This window comes from Henckelia pumila, chromosome 2, assembly GCF_033568475.1.
Source record: "Henckelia pumila isolate YLH828 chromosome 2, ASM3356847v2, whole genome shotgun sequence".
Lineage (NCBI taxonomy): Eukaryota > Viridiplantae > Streptophyta > Magnoliopsida > Lamiales > Gesneriaceae > Henckelia > Henckelia pumila.
In genome coordinates this window covers 124,372,773-124,391,465 of record NC_133121.1, presented here as the reverse complement: position 1 = coordinate 124,391,465, position 18,693 = coordinate 124,372,773, and the positions used below count along the sequence as shown (strand labels likewise).

The 18,693-nt window shown below is 39.5% G+C and overlaps 1 protein-coding gene across 1 annotated transcript; it reads left to right on the top strand.

Annotated features, from left to right (window-relative positions):
* The first annotated feature begins 10,308 nt into the window (after positions 1-10,308).
* Positions 10,309-11,928, top strand: LOC140878340 (uncharacterized). The gene is made up of 3 exons (XM_073281942.1): positions 10,309-10,939; positions 10,991-11,055; positions 11,152-11,928. The coding sequence occupies exons 1-3, from the start codon at positions 10,309-10,311 to the stop codon at positions 11,926-11,928; spliced, it is 1,473 nt and encodes a 490-aa protein (XP_073138043.1).
* The last annotated feature ends 6,765 nt before the right edge of the window (positions 11,929-18,693 follow it).

Sequence of the window (18,693 nt, the reverse complement as noted above, 5' to 3'; positions counted from 1 at the left end):
ATTTGGGGCAGTGTTTTGGAGTTGTTTGGAGTGATTTTGGTGTGGTTTTGTATGCCATATTGCTTCTGAACGTGGCTTCATTTCATGCCCACCAAATGTTTGATTATTTGCTTCACTTGTCAGCCTCAAATTCTGGCATTCACAGAAAGATAAGTTTTTATGCATCAAATGAATTCATTCAAATATTATTTGAAAGGAGTATCATTCATATATCTAACCATAGAATGCAAGATTTCGCAAGGGATAAGATGCATCGATCACCTAGGATGATGTTTGCTTATGATATATGTTGGATTTCTTAACTCATTTAAGCCCAAGGCATATATAAGCCCTTGGTATTATATAAGCCCGGAAGGTTCCATGCCCCGGCACCCATTTAAGCCCAAGACATATATAAGCCCTTGACATTATATAAGCCCGGGAGGTTCCATGCCCCGGCACCCATTTAAGCCCATGGCATATATAAGCCCTTGGCATTATATAAGCCCGGAAGGTTCCATGCCCCGGCACCCATTTAAGCCCAAGACATATATAAGCCCGGGAGGTTCCACGTCCCGGCACATATTAAAGCCCAAGGCATCATAAGCCCCCGGCACCTACAAAGCCCGGGAGGTTCCATGCCCCGGCACCTACCAAAGCCCGATGCATTCGGCACTACAAGTCTACTGACTTGGCATGGGAGATTATTTTATCATTTACTCACCAACGACTATATCGATCCAACCTCGAGGATTTTATGTTCTTCAATAGTTATTACATTAATTCGACCCCTCGTCAAACACAAATCCATGGTCATTCTCTCGTCCTTGGATGCATGGAATCTTCTCACCTGACTGATCGATTCGACTTCAGGAGTGTGATTGGCGCATTTCCGTCTAAGTTCATGGATGAAGTGAACAAATCGGGACAGCGAGTAGTGACTCTAGCCCGACTTTTTAAGGGGGGTGTAGTGATGTCATGGGATATATCCCGAGATATCGTGTGATATCTCGGGATATATTTATTTTTTTATATGAACTTAGACTGGAATTTGTGATAACAAGCAGGTTATTGGTGGTAAGTGATGTCTTGTAATTATTATTGGATATGGGCCTCGCAAATATTCACTATCTACACTCGAGCTTGGACTTGACAATATTATCGGATCATGGGCTGCATCCCATCAGATCATGGGCCTGGCCCTCTTAATTATGGATGGACATCAGGGGGCTGACATGGACACACGTTCATAAACACACGTTCTCAACTATCTAAAGGACAGGGAAGTTTTTATTATATATATATTGTTTTCTTCTTGATTAGAGGGGAACGTGGGAAGAGGAACTTTCTTCCCCATGATGTTTTCTCTCAGTTTCTTTCATCTTTTCTCCCATGTTTCTCTACCTGACTTAGGCATCGGAGGGGTCACGCCGGAAAAAATCCTAGCGCCCCTAACCGATTTATTCATGATTTTCAGGCAAAAACAGCCGGAAGATTCACAAAAATGACAAAGGAATTTTTGGGATGTCATCATATATATAGATATACATGAAATTGCAAATGAAATTTGTTTATTTTGAAAATTAAAAATTAATGTGTTTTAAGTTGAATTCTCGTCGCTGCCACGGTTGTTGCCACCACCGCCGCCTCCGTTGTCGCCTTCTACTGGTAGGTATGTACTATATATATATATATAATATGGCTTAATATATTTGTTGTGTTTTAACATGTTTAACACATATGGAAATCATGAGGATGACGATGGTGTATGGCCGGCCATCTTCGAGGACAACGAAAACTACCTGGTGTATGGCAATGGAAAAACTTGTAGTGTGTTAATTGTAATAACTGATGTGGAAAAATAATTAAACTTTTAGTATCTAATATCCCTTATTATTTAATGTGTAAACGAACATTTTGTATATCTAGTTACTAAATGCAACAGGACTATAAAATTTAAAAAAAACAATGAATTACAAAAGAAGAGCATATTTTTTAATATTATTTTTCGGCATTTAGCGACGTTGATGCACAAAATGTGTCGCTAATAGCGATGAAAAGTTAATTTGTTTGTCGCTATTAGCGACATTTAGAAACAAAATTCGTTCACGACAAGTATTATAAAACATAATTATTAGCGACAATAATTATTATAAAACATCGCTAATAGCGACGAAATAAAAAATTTATTTTGTCGTTACTAGCGACACTTAGCATCGCAGTTAGCGACATAATTTTATATGAAGATCGTCTCTATTAGTGACACAATTGTGTATGAAGATCTTCGCTAATACCGATGTTTTTTAAATTTCGTCGTTAACAACTAACGACGAAGAAAATAAGGACGAATTAAAAATTAATCGCTAATTCGTCGCAAATTTAAAAGTAGGGTAAAAATAGTCGCTAAACACCGAACATTTTTCTAATAGTTAAAAAATAATTATCAATAAATCCAATATATTAATAATATGATATCTATGATGATAAAAAAAACCACCTTCTACAAAAGTTTTTTATGACAAATTAATGATATATTAACAAATATCACTAAACTCAATATTGTTGTTGTTGTCATTTTTTAAAAATAAGTAAATGTTTTTCATGATAAAATAATGAATTAATAACAAAAATACTAATCCACTCACTTTTTATTATTATTATGATTATTTATTAATTTAAATTAGTCTTTTATATTTTATATTAATTAATAGTTTATATCATCATCTAATCTATTTAAATAAAAATTTTCTTAAATATTATTATATATAAAAAGATAATTTCACTAAGTATTATTTCATATTAATTAATAATTTAATTCTCATCCTAAATTTATCATATTTAATTAGCGTTTTGTTTTCTTCTCTTTCACCAATTAATAACTAAACATATCAAGTATAATGAAAGATATATAATTTATAATATTTTTTAATTATAAAATTTTATTAATTATTTGACAAAATAATTTTTTATTCAAAAATACAAAATATAAAAAAATTCAACATAAATTAATCTCCTTACCAAAATAATATTTAATGAATAATAACGATGTTAATTACATCGCAAAAAATTAGTTTAGTATACATAATAATTTACATATATTAAAGTATTCTAATTTACTATGTTTTTATTAATATTTTGTTTTTGTATCAATTCATATATAATATTTTGTTGTCAAAGTAATCATTCAAATACGTGATATTTTATTTATATTAAAGTGTATATTTCGTAAAGAATTATTAATAATCATTTATTTATAAGTTATACGATAATAAATTTACATACCCAATATTTTTCTTTGAAGTGATACAACCATTTTTTTAGAATCAAACAAACTAATATTATAATATCGAACCAAATAGTATAAGTATAGAATTACTAAAAACATAGATCTTTGAATAAATCATCATAATAAATAATTGAAACAAATCTTGGATTTTTAAATTTTTGTCTATTTACTTTAAATATTTTATGAGAATCTGTCAAAATGCTATATATTTTTACTGTAAGCATTTATTATTTTGGAATTTTGAACTTTTTACTATTTAATTACTTTAAATAATTCTTGATAATTTGTCAAAATTCAATATAATTTTACTATATATATTTTTATTTTGCTAAAATTTTTAACATACTATTTATCGATTACAATAATTTATTCTTTGTTGAATAGTATTAATATGTTATTACAAAATTTATACTGGAATATTACAAATACGCATAGACGAAAAGAAAAAAATTATATAATAACATTAGTGATACCCTGGTAAGCCAGGGGTGGCAAGGCCAGGAAAGGCCAGGGGTGTTAGGGCTGTATTAAAGCAGGCTAGGAGCTTCAGGATCCCGGGAGACCAGATCTGCATGACTTAGACAAAGCCCATGTCTCAAGGGCATGATCCCCACGACTACCATAATCCCGAGCCTTCCGGCTCCATCGTGCGTCACAGGTAAACGTGGATAACTCCTGCACCCACGATCCAGATCGTGGCCACTACCCTGGAAATGCGGAGTGACTCTCTCACTCCAAGGCCTATAAATACCTGGCCACAGGCATTTGTAGAGGTATGTTCATCTAAATCCCAAAGCACTATACTCATTTTTTCTAAAAGCCCACTCTATTTTCAAGTCTGACTTAAGCATCGGAGTGGCCCCGCCGAAAAACCTTCCGGCGCCCCACTAACGTGCTTTCATTCTTTTCCATTGTGTGCAGATCATCCCGATCCAGGAGGGACAAACCACATTTTACACCTACTAGCCCCGTCATCACGTCAGGCCCACTTCATTACCCTGACAACCCGGGCCCCGGTTTGATAAACCATCATCATTGGCGCCGTTTGTGGGAAATTGAGTCTGAGACGTAGATTCAATTTCTCTCTTTCTCTCCCCATTCCCAAAAAAAAAAAAAAAAAAAAAAGAAGAATGTAGCTTTGAGATCTTCGATTGGGTATCTCGACTTTGGCTTCTTTAACCAGTAACTTTGATCAATTTTCTTTGCTTTATCTTTCGCTGGAGCGGAACGAAAATTAATCCCACCTATCATCTCTACCGTGGGCTTAGGCCCGATAAAAATAGAATTTCTCGAGAAGCACAGGAGAACAAAAATCATAGAGCGAAGAAGATTGAGTTTGCTGAGTCCGAGCCCATTCTGCTCGTACAAGACACCATCTCCACCACTTTGCTCACCTTTGCCGACAGAATATCTCATCCAAGATTAGCAGTTATTGATCGCACTGGGCACCGAATTTTGATTTACTATCCTTACGTTTATATTGTCCAAGATCAGTGTGCATTTGACAAATTTCTCAATTATCTATATATTCTATCGGTTGACTGGAGCTATTGCTAGGATTCTTTTATTGGTGGACTCTGATGTTGGTTTATATGCATATGCCGTATTGATTATGTGTGACATTGGGCGAGTTCATCCCTCTTGCTTTGCGTCAAGACACTCTTGTTTATGATATTACGTGTTTGAGGTATTGCTTAATATGGATTTTCTTTAATCTCTGTTGCTGGTTGTCTCTTCACAGCATATTCACGCCTCTCAGCACCCACATAAGCTGGACATTGCAGCTAGTGCTTCTTTGGGCTCCCTTAATTGCCCAGTAAACAACGGTTCTACATGGCTGCTATATTGCGCATCCATGGAATCAGCGTGCGTCATTGTCCCGAGGAATATAGTAATATAATGGTGATCTCTGGCTTAATATTTTCTTCAGAGTGCAGGGACTGTACCTGAAGCATGATCTCATTGGCAAAGAGCTCGAGCCAACACGAGGTGAATACACCTGGAAAATTCAGGAAAGTCAATACATAGCCACGAAGGTCCACTCGTGTTCATTTTATTTTGAACATCAAGCATGTGATCGGTGTGTTTGGCATATTAATAAGCAAGATTAAGCTCTTTGAAGCTAGTGGCCGATTGGCTTTAAATATTCACATTTGAAACAAGATATTATTAAATGCATGCAAATTGAATTTGAATGTACAGAGTACACATGTCATTGGAGTTCCACTAACTCTTCTTGTTAGTTGTTATAACACCTTTTCGAGCATGCTTGAATATTCATGGAGGGTAGTTAATGATTATGGTGCTTAATATGGCTTGTCCGAATTTTATCAAGGATTTTTATGTTATTTTATTGTCTATACATGAAATTGAGTTTCTCAAACTCGAAATATTGGACTCCAAATAGCCTCATATTGTGACATGCTTCACATGCTTGGGAGTTTATTAATATCGGATGTAGGACATCTCATAATAAAATTTATATGCGGGCTTGGTGCTACACCTCAAGGGTTATATCACGGGCAGAGATCTCGGCTGAATACTCCTCGTTTTTTCACCGACTTTTGCATGTACATGAACTGTTTGTTAAAATGGATTATATGGACTGCTCAACTCAAAACCAAAATTCCATGGATGACCATCACATCTTGGTCGGTTTTCAAGCATCGACAAGTGGATATCTGTTATTTGTTGTTATCACTTTCAGGTCATAATCTTTGTTCTCAACAGCTCATCCTTGGTTGCTACAACAGATAAGTATTGATTTTATACTGCTTAATTGTGTTATGGCTATTATGTGATTTGTAGAGGAATACATACTACATCAAGCATGTGATCTGTATTTTTGCAAATTTAGCAAGGTCGAGCTTTCGAAATCTAGTGGCCGATTGGTTTCTTTAATTAGCCTAAGAATGAAAGCTTGTTAATTTTTTCATATCAGAAACCAATGTGATTGGATTTGCTCATGTTAGTGGAATTCCTTGTGAATTGGTGTGCCACCGTGTGTCATCATGATATGCACTTTCAATTTCCCAATCAGAAATTGACATACTAATATGTGCATTAATTGGCAACCATTCATTTGTGCCAAGTAAAGACCATAAACATTGGTATTTGTTGTCGGTAACAAAACCATAATGGATTCTTATAAAGAATGCATGAATAAATTAATAATGGCCTCATCTTTGTCCACTAATTTAATTAGTCCGAATATGGAAAGGAGAGGCAGTACTTTGCAAAAGTTTATTGATGTGATTGTGATGAGTCTCACGAGCTGTGGATATTTTATTTGTTATATTTCTCATTTATAAGCCGAATTCCATGGACTCGGGAGTATTTGCAAGATTTCTCATCCTACATTATGCATTCAAGATTAAAGATGCTATTATCTTAGATTCTTTCTTCTTGGGTCTCATGTTTTCTTGCAGGCATACCGGGCTCGGGCATGCAATCTCGCAGTAAGGCCCTATTTTCGGATATTGGGCATGCAACCTAGCAGTAAGCCCCGCCATAATCTACAGCTCGGGCGTGCAATCTAGCAGTAAGCCCCGCCAGATTTATTTATCGAGCGTGCAATCTCGCAGTAAGCCCCGCCAGATTTATTTATCGGGCATGCAATCTAGCAGTAAGCCCCGCCAGGATTTATTTATCGGGCATGCAATCTAGCAGTAAGCCCCGCCAGGATTTATTTATCGGGCATGCAATCTAGCAGTAAGGCCTTGAGATTTTTATTTATAAGTCCGGGAGGTTCCAGGTCCCGACATCCATTCAAGCCCAAGGCATATATAAGCCCTTGGCATTATATAAGCCCGGGAGGTTCCAGGCCTCGGCATCCATTCAAGCCCAAGGCATATATAAGCCCTTGACATTATATAAGCCCGGAAGGTTCCAGGCCTCGGCACTCATTCAAGCCCAAGGCATATATAAGCCCTTGGCATTATATAAGCCCGGGAGGTTCTCGGCCCCGACATCCATTCAAGCCCAAGGCATATATAAGCCCTTGGCATTATATAAGCCCGGGAGGTTCTCGGCCCCGGCATCCATTCAAGCCCAAGCATATATAAGCCCTTGGCATTATATAAGCCCGGGAGGTTCCAGGCCCCGACACTCATTCAAGCCCAAGGAATATATAAGCCCGGGAGGTTCCAGGCCCCGGCACTCATTCAAGCCCAAGGCATATATAAGCCCTTGGCATTATATAAGCCCGGGAGGTTCCAGGCCCCGGCATCCATTCAAGCCCAAGGCATATATAAGCCCTTGGCATTATATAAGCCCGGGAGGTTCTCGGCCCCGGCATCCATTCAAGCCCAATGCATATATAAGCCCTTGGCATTATATAAGCCCAGGAGGTTCTCGGCCCCGGCATCCATTCAAGCCCAAGGCATATATAAGCCCTTGGCATTATATAAGCCCGGGAGGTTCCACGCCCCGGCACCCTAAAAGCCCAAGGCATATATAAGCCCCTGACATTATATAAGTCCGGGAGGTTCCAAGCCCCGGCACCCATATTAAGCCCAAGGCATATATAAGCCCTTGGCATTATATAAGCCCGGGAGGTTTCAGGCCCCGGCACCCATCTTAAGCCCAAGGCATATATAAGCCATTGGCATTATATAAGCCCGGAAGGTTCCAGGCTGATAGTAGTGTTTTGTTTGCATTTTTAGTGTCGTTTTGATTAGTTTTTTGCATGCATTTTGTGTCATTATTTATGTTTTAGTCTAGTTTTATTTTATGTTGTGCATTTAGCTTCCTAATGTTTTATTGGTTTATTGTGTAGGAATTGATATTTTGTTGGTTAAAGAAATTGGAACGCGTCCATGCGTCGAAGGAAATAGGAGAAGTCAAAATTTTCATCAACAAGTGATGCGCTCGATCCGGGAAAGTTGTAGGATCGAGCGCGGCCAAGGAAGTCTGAAGGCAGTAGGATGCTCAAGGTCGCGCGCTCGATCGGGTGGAAGTCCCGGATCGAGCGAACTGAAGGAATTTTCGAGGCAGAAGGTTGCCCAGTTTTGCGCGCTCGATCCTAGCATTTTCTCGTATCGAGCGTGCGAGTCTATTGCGGAAAAAAGTTGTAATTTTGGAAACTCTTTTAATTAAGGCTCTAGACTTTTATTTGATTTTTAAGTCGGTTATAGGGAGATTATCAGATGATTCTACACGCTTAGAACGGGAAGAACTCTCTGTGGACGGCTAGGTTTTCATCTTTCTTTTCTTATTTTTATTTTCTCTCATGAATTTTTGTAGAAAATTCATGAGTATTGTTGGCTAAACTTTAGTACTTGGTTGAGGAAGACAAAACCCTTGATTTTACTTATTCATGAGATTTTGATTTTCAATGTTTGATTTTTATCAAGTATCAAGAATTATTCTGAATTGATTGATATGCTTGTGTATGAGATTTTTAGATTGGCCATCTTAGGATTTCATTATACAAACAAAAGCTAAATTAGAATTCAAATCCGTAATTGTTTGAAACCTCTAATTTGCGAAGCAACTGCGTGTAATATTTTCTGCTGTTGAATTTATTATTTCGTAGGGATAATAATTGACTAGGCTAAATACAACCGCTGGTGTTTGTGTTGTCTAGTTTTGTCAGTTTTACTAGTTTGAATGCTACCGTGAATTTAAATCTGATCGCTGGTATTGGGTTAGTTTATGGGGTAAGGGTTAACTTAGACTGCTGTTGTCTAGTTAACTAAAATTAAGAAGAGACTGGAATTAAATTTTCAATGACGAATATTTGATGAGATTAATTTTTATTTTAGTGAATCGATGATTGAATGAATGAATATCAAGGGTGTAGTCGACCGATACCAAGTCTTATTTCTTATTGATTTCCTCAGTTAATTTTTAATCTTGCATGATAGTTATAGAATTTTATTATAAATTAGTTTTGAATTGATAGTGGTTAATCTCAAACCAAAATCCCCTTTTATTTTAAAGAACACTTTTAAATTTACCTTTCCTAGTGGGAACGATCCCTACTCACGCTACTGCATTATTTGTTTATCTGATTGAGTCGGGTAATTTGGGCGTACGCGATAAGCGCTACCAAATTTTGGCGCCGTTGCCGGGGAACGGTGTTTAAATTTTTTTTGTGTTCTTATTTTTCTTTTATTTATTTTTATTATTTTATTCTATTCTTTCCCCAATGCTTCTCGGGTTTGTTCATGCTTCCAAGTGATTCTGCTGAAGAAGATTTTCTCTACGACTCGGAAATAGAAAGGACCTTGCATACGCGAAGGAGAGAAGTTCGTGGGAAACAACAAGAGGAAGCTGCTCGAGTTGCATTCCCAGAAGAAGAGATGGCTGCTAACGCCAATCTGAGTTTGAGACAATTGGGCACTCCTGATCCTAACCAACAACCCTTATGCATTACTTTTCCCACTCTAGAAAATAATGCTAATTTTGAATTGAAATCTGGACTGATACACTTACTGCCTGCTTTTAATGATCTTGCAGGTGAGGATCCACACAAGCATCTGATGGAATTCCACGTGGTGTGTTCAAGCATGAAACCGCATGGAGTGACAGAGGAGCAGATTCAGCTCAGAGCCTTTCCTTTCTCTTTAAAGAGTTCTGCTAAGGATTGGCTGTACTACCTACCTTCTGGATCCATCACCACCTGGACTGAGATAAAGAGGATATTTTTAGAGAAGTACTTTCCAGCTTCTAGAGCAGCAAACATCCAGAAAGAAATTTATGGGTGCAAACAGCAGATGGGAGAGTCACTGCACGAGTATTGGGAGCGCTTCAAGAAACTTTGCGCCAGCTGTCCGCAGCACCAGATAAGTGAAAATTTACTAATTCAATACTGTTATGAAGGATTGTTGTCTCATGACAGGAGTATGCTGGATGCGGCTAGTGGAGGAGTTTTTGTGGACAAAACTCCGGTTCAAGCAAGAAATTTAATAGAGAATATGGCTGCCAATTCTCAGCGATTTGGCACCAACAGAAGTGATCCTGCACCCAGGAAAAGTAACGAGGTAAATGTTTCTTCCCTTGAACAACAATTGAGCGAACTGACGTCTCTTGTGCGTCATATGGCTGTAGGGAATGGACAAATTGCTAAGGTATGTGGAATTTGTACTCAAGTGGGACATGCAACTGACATGTGTCCCACTCTTCAAGAGGGATATGCAGAACAAGTCAATGCAGTTGGAGGATTTCCAGGACCACCTCAACAGAAGTATGATCCTTACTCCAACATGTACAATCCAGGTTGGAGGGATCATCCGAACCTCAGATACGGAAATCCACAAGCGAATCCACCTGGACCTCAAGCACCACAGCACAATCAATCTTATAGGCCGTCGTACCCTCCACCACAGCGCCCTCAGATTCCTACGCCAGGTGAGTCTCTTGAAAACATAGTTCAGAATCTTGCCACTAATACTTTGGCTTTTCAACAGGACACCCGGACGAGCATCCAAAACTTAAATACCCAAATGGGCCAGCTCGCTGCAGCAATTAGCAAGTTGGAAGCACAAAATTCCAGCCGTTTGCCTTCACAAACAGTGGTGAATCCGAAGGAGAACGTGAGTGCTATTACTTTGAGGAGTGGAAAGGAGCTGCAGATTCAAGATGGATTGGTCAAAGAACCGGCAGAGATTGAAGGGGACAAAGAAGCTAAGGTGGAGGAGAATGAGCCCATTCCTAAAGAAGCACCGAGAGGTAAGTTCCCTCCTTTTTCTGAGTATAAACCTGTAGCCCCTTTTCCCTTAGCTTTAAAGGACTCTAGGAAAAATGAGGGGATTAAGGAGCTCTATGAAACTTTTCGTAGATGCGAGGTAAACATTCCACTGTTAGATGCTATTAAGCAAGTACCTCGCTATGCTAAATTTTTGAAAGAATTATGTACTGCGAAAAGAGAACAAAAATTGAAGGGTTGTAAGAAAGTTGAATTGGGAGAACAGGTCTCTGCCGTTATTCAAAGAAAGGTACCTACAAAATGTAAGGACCCAGGTATGTTCTCGATTCCATGTAAAATAGGAGATGTTCAGCTTGATACAGCCATGCTAGATTTAGGAGCGTCGATTAATGTCATGCAATACTTTGTTTATGCTTCCTTAAATCTTGGGTCTTTGAATGAAACTGATATTGTTATCCAAATGGCTGATCGATCTACTATTTTCCCGAGGGGTTTATTAGAAGATGTCCTAGTGCAAGTTGGCGAATTGGTCTTCCCGGCTGATTTTTATATTCTTGACATGAAAAACAATGAATTGAATAATCCTATTTTATTAGGAAGACCATTCTTGAAAACTTCTAAGTCTGTAATAGATGTTGATAACGGTACTCTCACTATGGAATTCGATGGGAAAATTGCCAAATTTAATATTTTTGATGCCCTGAAAAATCCTGTTTGTGAAAGTGTTGTTAATATACTTGCAACGCCTGCTGAAATTTCCACTGCTAAAATTTTTGTCTCTGATATGCAGGCACCAAAAACTGCGACAAAATATCCTCCTGATAACGCGAAAAGGATGCCCATGAGAAAAGAGAAACGGGGTCAAGGAGCTAGCACCTCCAAGAAATTGACGCAACAAATGCTTGGGAACAAATTTTCTGGAAAATGTTTTAAATGGGTGAAGGTGGACAAAAGAACAAAATTTAAACCACCGCCAGAGCATGATGAGGACGGGGCGGACGCCAATCCATAAACCTGGGGAGTTTTCTTTTTATCTTTTCATTTCTTTGCATTGCATTCATTTTTTTTTTTGTTGTTAGTTGTTTAGTTTAGTTCTCGAGCATTGAGGGCAATGCTTCGTTTAAGTGTGGGGGGGTGCATTCAATGTTTTGTTGTTTGTTTTGCATTGTGTTTGTTGCGTACTTGCATATAGTTCGTAAATTATTTCATGAGTGTTTTGTGTGCATGAGTTGAGGATGAAATTGTTAGCCTATGATGAGATAGTTGAAAAATGGATTTTTGAAAAAAATTAACTCTTGATTGGATATGAGAAACCGTAGGTTGTTTGTTAAATATTCTTAAGCACGCATCTTTAACCAGTGAAGTGTAGCGATGTATTAGATATCGTGGATGTCTGTTGGACCATTGCACGACAATAGGTGTTTGTGAAACTTGATAGTGTTTGAATCTTGATGATTTCTTTGATATGACATAAATGATCTTGGGCGCACCTAGAAAAAAATAAATAAATTTTACAACTCCATCCGGGCCTGAAAAGGATTGAAATCCTAATCCTAAAAAAATCAAATTCAAGGCTAAGTATGCGGATAAAATGGGGTTGATGCTCCATCCGGGCTATAGACGAGGGGATTGAAATTCTAATCATGTCTTAGTTGTAGCTAAGTATGCGGGTAATTATTGGGGCTAAAGCAATACCGGGTGCAAATCCGGAGGTGCGTAATTATTCTCAAGGAAGTTGTGTTGTGTTCAATGATTGTTGGGAGGAGAGTTCTTGATGGTGTAGCTTGCACCGAATTGTTATAGGTCGGCGAACAGTCTTGAAACCTTGTTATTTTGAAGTTGCATGTAACTGGGGTAACATGACACACACACACGTTCGCATTCGACTGAAGGTGTATCATTGATGATTGAAAGTCGCTATGAAATTATTTTTTTTAGATGAAAGTGGTTTTCTCTGAGGCTATGATTTGCGTGATTCATCCTTGCTTATGTTTTTGTTCTGTTTCATTTTGTTTTAGCATAACTTGCTCGAGGGCGAGCAAGGTTTAAGTGTGGGAGTATTTGATAGTAGTGTTTTGTTTGCATTTTTAGTGTCGTTTTGATTAGTGTTTTGCATGCATTTTGTGTCATTATTTATGTTTTAGTCTAGTTTTATTTTATGTCGTGCATTTAGCTTCCTAATGTTTTATTGGTTTATTGTGTAGGAATTGATATTTTGTTGGTTAAAGAAATTGGAACGCGTCCATGCGTCGAAGGAAATAGGAGAAGTCAAAATTTTCATCAACAAGTGATGCACTCGATCCGGGAAAGTTGTAGGATTGAGCGCGACCAAGGAAGTCTGAAGGCAGTAGGATGCTCAAGGTCGCGCGCTCGATCGGGTGGAAGTCCCGGATCGAGCGAGCTGAAGGAATTTTCGAGGCAGAAGGTTGCCTAGTTTTGTGCGCTCGATCCTAGCATTTTCTCGGATCGAGCGTGCGAGTCTATTGCGGGAAAAAGTTGTAATTTTGGAAACTCTTTTAATTAAGGCTCTAGACTTTTATTTGATTTTTAAGTCGGTTATAGGGAGATTATCAGATGATTCTACACGCTTAGAACGGGAAGAACTCTCTGTGGACGGCTAGGTTTTCATCTTTCTTTTCTTATTTTTATTTTCTCTCATGAATTTTTGTAGAAAATTCATGAGTATTGTTGGCTAAACTTTAGTACTTGGTTGAGGAAGACAAAACCCTTGATTTTACTTATTCATGAGATTTTGATTTTCAATGTTTGATTTTTATCAAGTATCAAGAATTATTCTGAATTGATTGATATGCTTGTGTATGAGATTTTTAGATTGGCCATCTTAGGATTTCATTATACAAACAAAAGCTAAATTAGAATTCAAATCCGTAATTGTTTGAAACCTCTAATTTGCGAAGCAACTGCGTGTAATATTTTCTGCTGTTGAATTTTTTATTTCGTAGGGATAATAATTAACTAGGCTAAATACAACCGCTGGTGTTTGTGTTGTCTAGTTTCGTCAGTTTTACTAGTTTGAATGCTACCGTGAATTTAAATCTGATCGCTGGTATTGGGTTAGTTTATGGGGTAAGGGTTAACTTAGACTGCTGTTGTCTAGTTAACTAAAATTAAGATGAGACTGAAATTAAATTTTCAATGACGAATATTTGATGAGATTAATTTTTATTTTAGTGAATCGATGATTGAATGAATAAATATCAAGGGTGTAGTCGACCGATACCAAGTCTTATTTCTTATTTATTTCCTCAGTTAATTTTTAATCTTGCATGATAGTTATAGAATTTTATTATAAATTAGTTTTGAATTGATAGTGGTTAATCTCAAACCAAAATCCCCTTTTATTTTAAAGAACACTTTTAAATTTACCTTTTCTCGTGGAAACGATCCCTACTCACGCTACTGCATTATTTGTTTATCTGATTGAGTCGGGTAATTTGGGCGTACGCGATAAGCGCTACCACAGGCCCCGACACCCATCTTAAGCCCAAGGCATATATAAGCCCTTGGCATTATATAAGCCCGGGAGGTTCCAGACTCCGACACCCATCTTAAAGCCCAAGGAATATATAAGCTCTTGGCATTATATAAGCCCGGGAGGTTCCAGACCCCGACACCCATCTTAAAGCCCAAGGCATATATAAGCCCTTGGCATTATCTAAGCCCGGAAGGTTCCAGACCCCGACACCCATCTTAGGCCCAAGGCATATATAAGCCCTTGGCATTATATAAGCCCGGGAGGTTCCAGACCCCGGCACCCATCTTAACGCCCAAGGCATATATAGGCCCTTGGCATTATCTAAGCCCGGGAGGTTCCAGACCCCGGCACCCATCTTAAGCCCAAGGCATATATAACCCCTTGGCATTATATAAGTCCGGGAGGTTTCAGGCCCCGGCACCCATCTTAAGCCCTTGGCATTATATAAGCCCGGGAGGTTCCAGGCCCCGACACCCATCTTAAGCCCAAGGCATATATAAGCCCTTGGCATTATATAAGCCCGGGAAGTTCCAGGCTCCGGCACCCATCTTAAGCCCAAGGCATATATAAGCCCTTGGCATTATATAAGCTCGGGAGGTTCCAGGGCCCCACACCCATCTTAAGCCCAAAGCATATATAAGCCCTTGACATTATATAAGACCGGTAGGTTCCAGGCCCCTGCACCCATTTTTAGCCCAAGGCATATATAAGCCTGGGAGGTTTCAGGTCCTGGCACCCAGTGGAACCCAAAGAAAGACAAGCTTTGTTCTGTTATGGTGGGGAAGGATTCAAATATTCAATACATCACACAATGAAGAAGTTGTGAATAGCATTAATAATAAAGGATTACAAGAGGTGGGGCTCTTACGGCCCAATTACAAAAAATATTTCAAACTGCGGGGTTATCAGAAGGGCTCCCTTCTTCCGTTGTCAGAGCTCCTTTAGCCGGGGCCGTCTCTGCATCTTCAGCTCCTTTGGCACTAGGAAGAGAGTCAATGGCCTTGTCCAAATCCGGGAAGGACCCGCAGTAAAAAGGGCCTGATCATTCGCCACCCCAGTCTCCACAGGTGGGACCAGAAAGGGATCAACAGAGGGTGAAGTAGCGGAGGCTACGGGGATGGTAGCAGCAGTAGAAATCTCCTGACCCTGAGCTTGCTGGGCCCTGCGTTCCTCCGCCAATTGAAGGACTCTGGCTTTCCTACCCGCATCCGCAGCCCGGGCCCCTTCTTTCTCTTGGGCAGCTGCCTTCTCGGCTGCCCGTTTTTGAGCGAAAGCCTGCTTCATTAGTCGGGATTTTTTCTTCTTCGGGGCTGGTTCGGCTGTACAAAACATCAAGGGAGAAAGTTGTAATATTAGAAACAGCATGTAAGAGAAGCAAGTACATGATAACGGTAAAGCATACCAGAGACCGGGGCCGAGTCATCATACTCATCAATAATCCGGTCTACCGGATCACCTACCCGGGGACCCAACCCGTAATCATTCAAACGTTTCTCCTCCAGGAAAAGGGGCTGAAGGAAACTTTTGGTTTTCCACTAGCTCTTGAGATCGGAGATAGGGTTCTTCCAGTTTATAATTCTTAGGGAGTTCGGGCTGAAGAGGAATGGCTGTCAAGAATTGGGTAGGTCTGGTTCGGGCGCCAGGAAGCTGAACATAAAAGAACCTTTATTTCCATCCCTTCCAAGAGGAAGGGGTGTCATCTAGAAAGCGGGCATTTTGCCGGGCATTCAAAGAGAAGGCCATTTCAGTCAAACGGCAGGCATAATAATAGTGAAAGACGAGAGGGGTGATGACCAAATTGTTTGCTTTGAAAAGGACGTAAGTGGCAGCCATCATGCGAAAAGCATTTGGATGAAATTGGTTCAGAGGAACCTTGTAAAAAGCAGCAATTTTATAGTAGAAAGGATGAACAGGAAAACGAAGCCCGTTCTTGAGCTGTTCCCTGAAAAAGGTATAAAACCCCTCGGGCGGCTGGTCAGCCCAGCCCAGGGGCCTGGGAATGAGAATAGAATACGCAGAAGGGATGTTACCCATAACTCGAAGCTCCTCTATGGATTCTGGGCGTAGGGTACTGGTAAATTGGGAGAACCAGGGACCTTCAGGGTTTGGTTTGGGTAAAGGAAGAAGAGGGTTAGAAGTAGAAGCTTTAGCTTTGCCTTTATCCTTAGAAGTCCCAGTTTGGGCCTTCTTTGGACGAGAGGAGGAAGGGGCTAATCTCGGTTGGACACCGGAAGTGACAGGGGGTGGAGAATCATGGCGTAGGGCCGTGGACTCTACACTAGCAGAGCCACGAGCATTGGCACCAGATGTAGAAGAGGCAGATTCCGACATTTTTTGGGAAGACGACAAGGTAAAAGAAGGGGACACTGAGTATAAGGTAGAGTAAAAACTTACAGAAGAAGGACGAAGCACGAACAAGGGCTGTAAGAAATAATCTTGAAATGCAGAATCGCCGGACCCGGAGAAACTTAGAAGCAGGGAAGGAATGCGTGAACAGAGAAAGTAAAAAATGAAGGAAGGGGTTTAGTATTTATAGGTGAAGAACTTACATCCAGGCCGTAGATTTAAAGATGATCGGAGGGTAAGGATGAGCTTGGGAAGTTGAACCGGGCAGCGTAATGATCATGCGGGCAGTTGAAAGGACAAGTAACGTCCACTGACACCTGCCCGTCACTTCAAATTCTAGGGCTGACGTCAGCCCTACAACATTTAACAAAATTTCACAATTTGTTTAAAGCGCCACGGAATGGTGATACCCCGGGAAGTCAGGGGTATCAGGGCTAAGAAGAAGCAGAAGCATCAAGGATGCTAGTCATGACAGCGAACAGGGTTCTAGCCCGACTATTTTTAGGGAGGAGTGGTGATATCCCGGGAAGTCAGGGGTATCAGGGCTAAGGAGAAGCAGAAGCATCAGGTATGCTAGTCAGGGCAGCGAACATGGTTCTAGCCCGACTATTTTTAGGGAGGGGTGGTGATATCCCTGGAAGTCAGGGGTATCAGGGCTAAAAAGAAGCAGAAACATCAGGGATGCTAGTCAGGGCAGTGAACAGAGCTATACCGAGTCAGGGGTGTCAGGGCTGTATTAAAGCAAGGGTAGCAGGGCTGTTAGTCAGGACAGCGAGTAAGACTCTAGCCTGACTATTTTTGGGAGGAGTAGTGATACCCTGGTAAGCCAGGAGTGGCAGGGCCAGGAAAGGCCAGGGGTGTCAGGGCTGTATTAAAGCAGGCTAGGAGCTTCAGGATCCCGGGAGACCAGATCTGCATGACTTAGACAAAGCCCATGTCTCAAGGGCATGATCCCCACGACTGCCATAATCCCGAGCCTTCCGGCTCCATCGTGCGTCACAGGTAAACGTGGGTATCTCCTGCACCCACGATCCAGATCGTGGCCACTACCCTAGAAATGCGGAGTGACTCTCTCACTCCAAGGCCTATAAATACCTGGCCACAGGCATTTGTAGAGGTATGTTCATCTAAAATCCCAAAGCACTATACTCATTTTTCCTAAAAGCCCACTCTATTTCTAAGTCTGACTTAAGAATCGAAGTGGCCCCGCCGAAAAACCTTCCGGCGCCCCACTAACGTGCTTTCATTCTTTTCCCTTGTGTGCAGATCATCCCGATCCAGGAGGGACAAACCACATTTTACACCTACTAGTCCGGTCATCACGTCAGGCCCACTTCACTACCCTGACAACCCGGGCCCCGGTTTGATAAACCATCATCAAACATATAAAATTTATGTATAAAAATTTGACACAATTAATAGTAAGAATGAAGTAAAGTGGATCGGAAGAGCACATAAATTTTATGTATGACAAATATTTGACATAATTAAATATTATGATAGAGCTAAAGTAGAAGTTACAGAATTAAATAGAGTGCACTAAAATGAAAGTTATTTGTGAAATTATTGTGTTGTGTATTTTTCATCTGTCTTTTTTTTTTTGTAAATTTACAAATATAACCCTCATTATTTTATCATTTATATAGAATAAAAGGATAAGCATGTACATACACAATAAAATAACTTTACCTCTACATTTTTGTCTATTTACTTTAAATATTTGAAATTTTTGAAAACATCATATAATTTTTACTAAAATAATTTATTTATTTTTGAAGACTTTTTATTAATATAATATTTAAATTATCTTTATAATAGATCTTTGAAATAAATTATCATAATAAATAATTGAAACAAATCTTAGATTTTTGAATTTTTGTCTATTTACTTTAAATATTTGAGAATCAATCAAAATGCTATATATTGTTACTATAA

Excerpts from the sequence above, each read along its gene's own strand:
- LOC140878340 (XM_073281942.1), top strand. The coding sequence starts at position 10,309 with ATGGCTGTAGGGAATGGACAAATTGCTAAGGTATGTGGAATTTGTACT. Across the intron at positions 10,940-10,990 it reads TCCTAAAGAAGCACCGAGAG|CTTTAAAGGACTCTAGGAAA; the intron begins GTAAGTTCCCTC and ends CTTTTCCCTTAG. Across the intron at positions 11,056-11,151 it reads AAACTTTTCGTAGATGCGAG|GGTTGTAAGAAAGTTGAATT; the intron begins GTAAACATTCCA and ends CAAAAATTGAAG.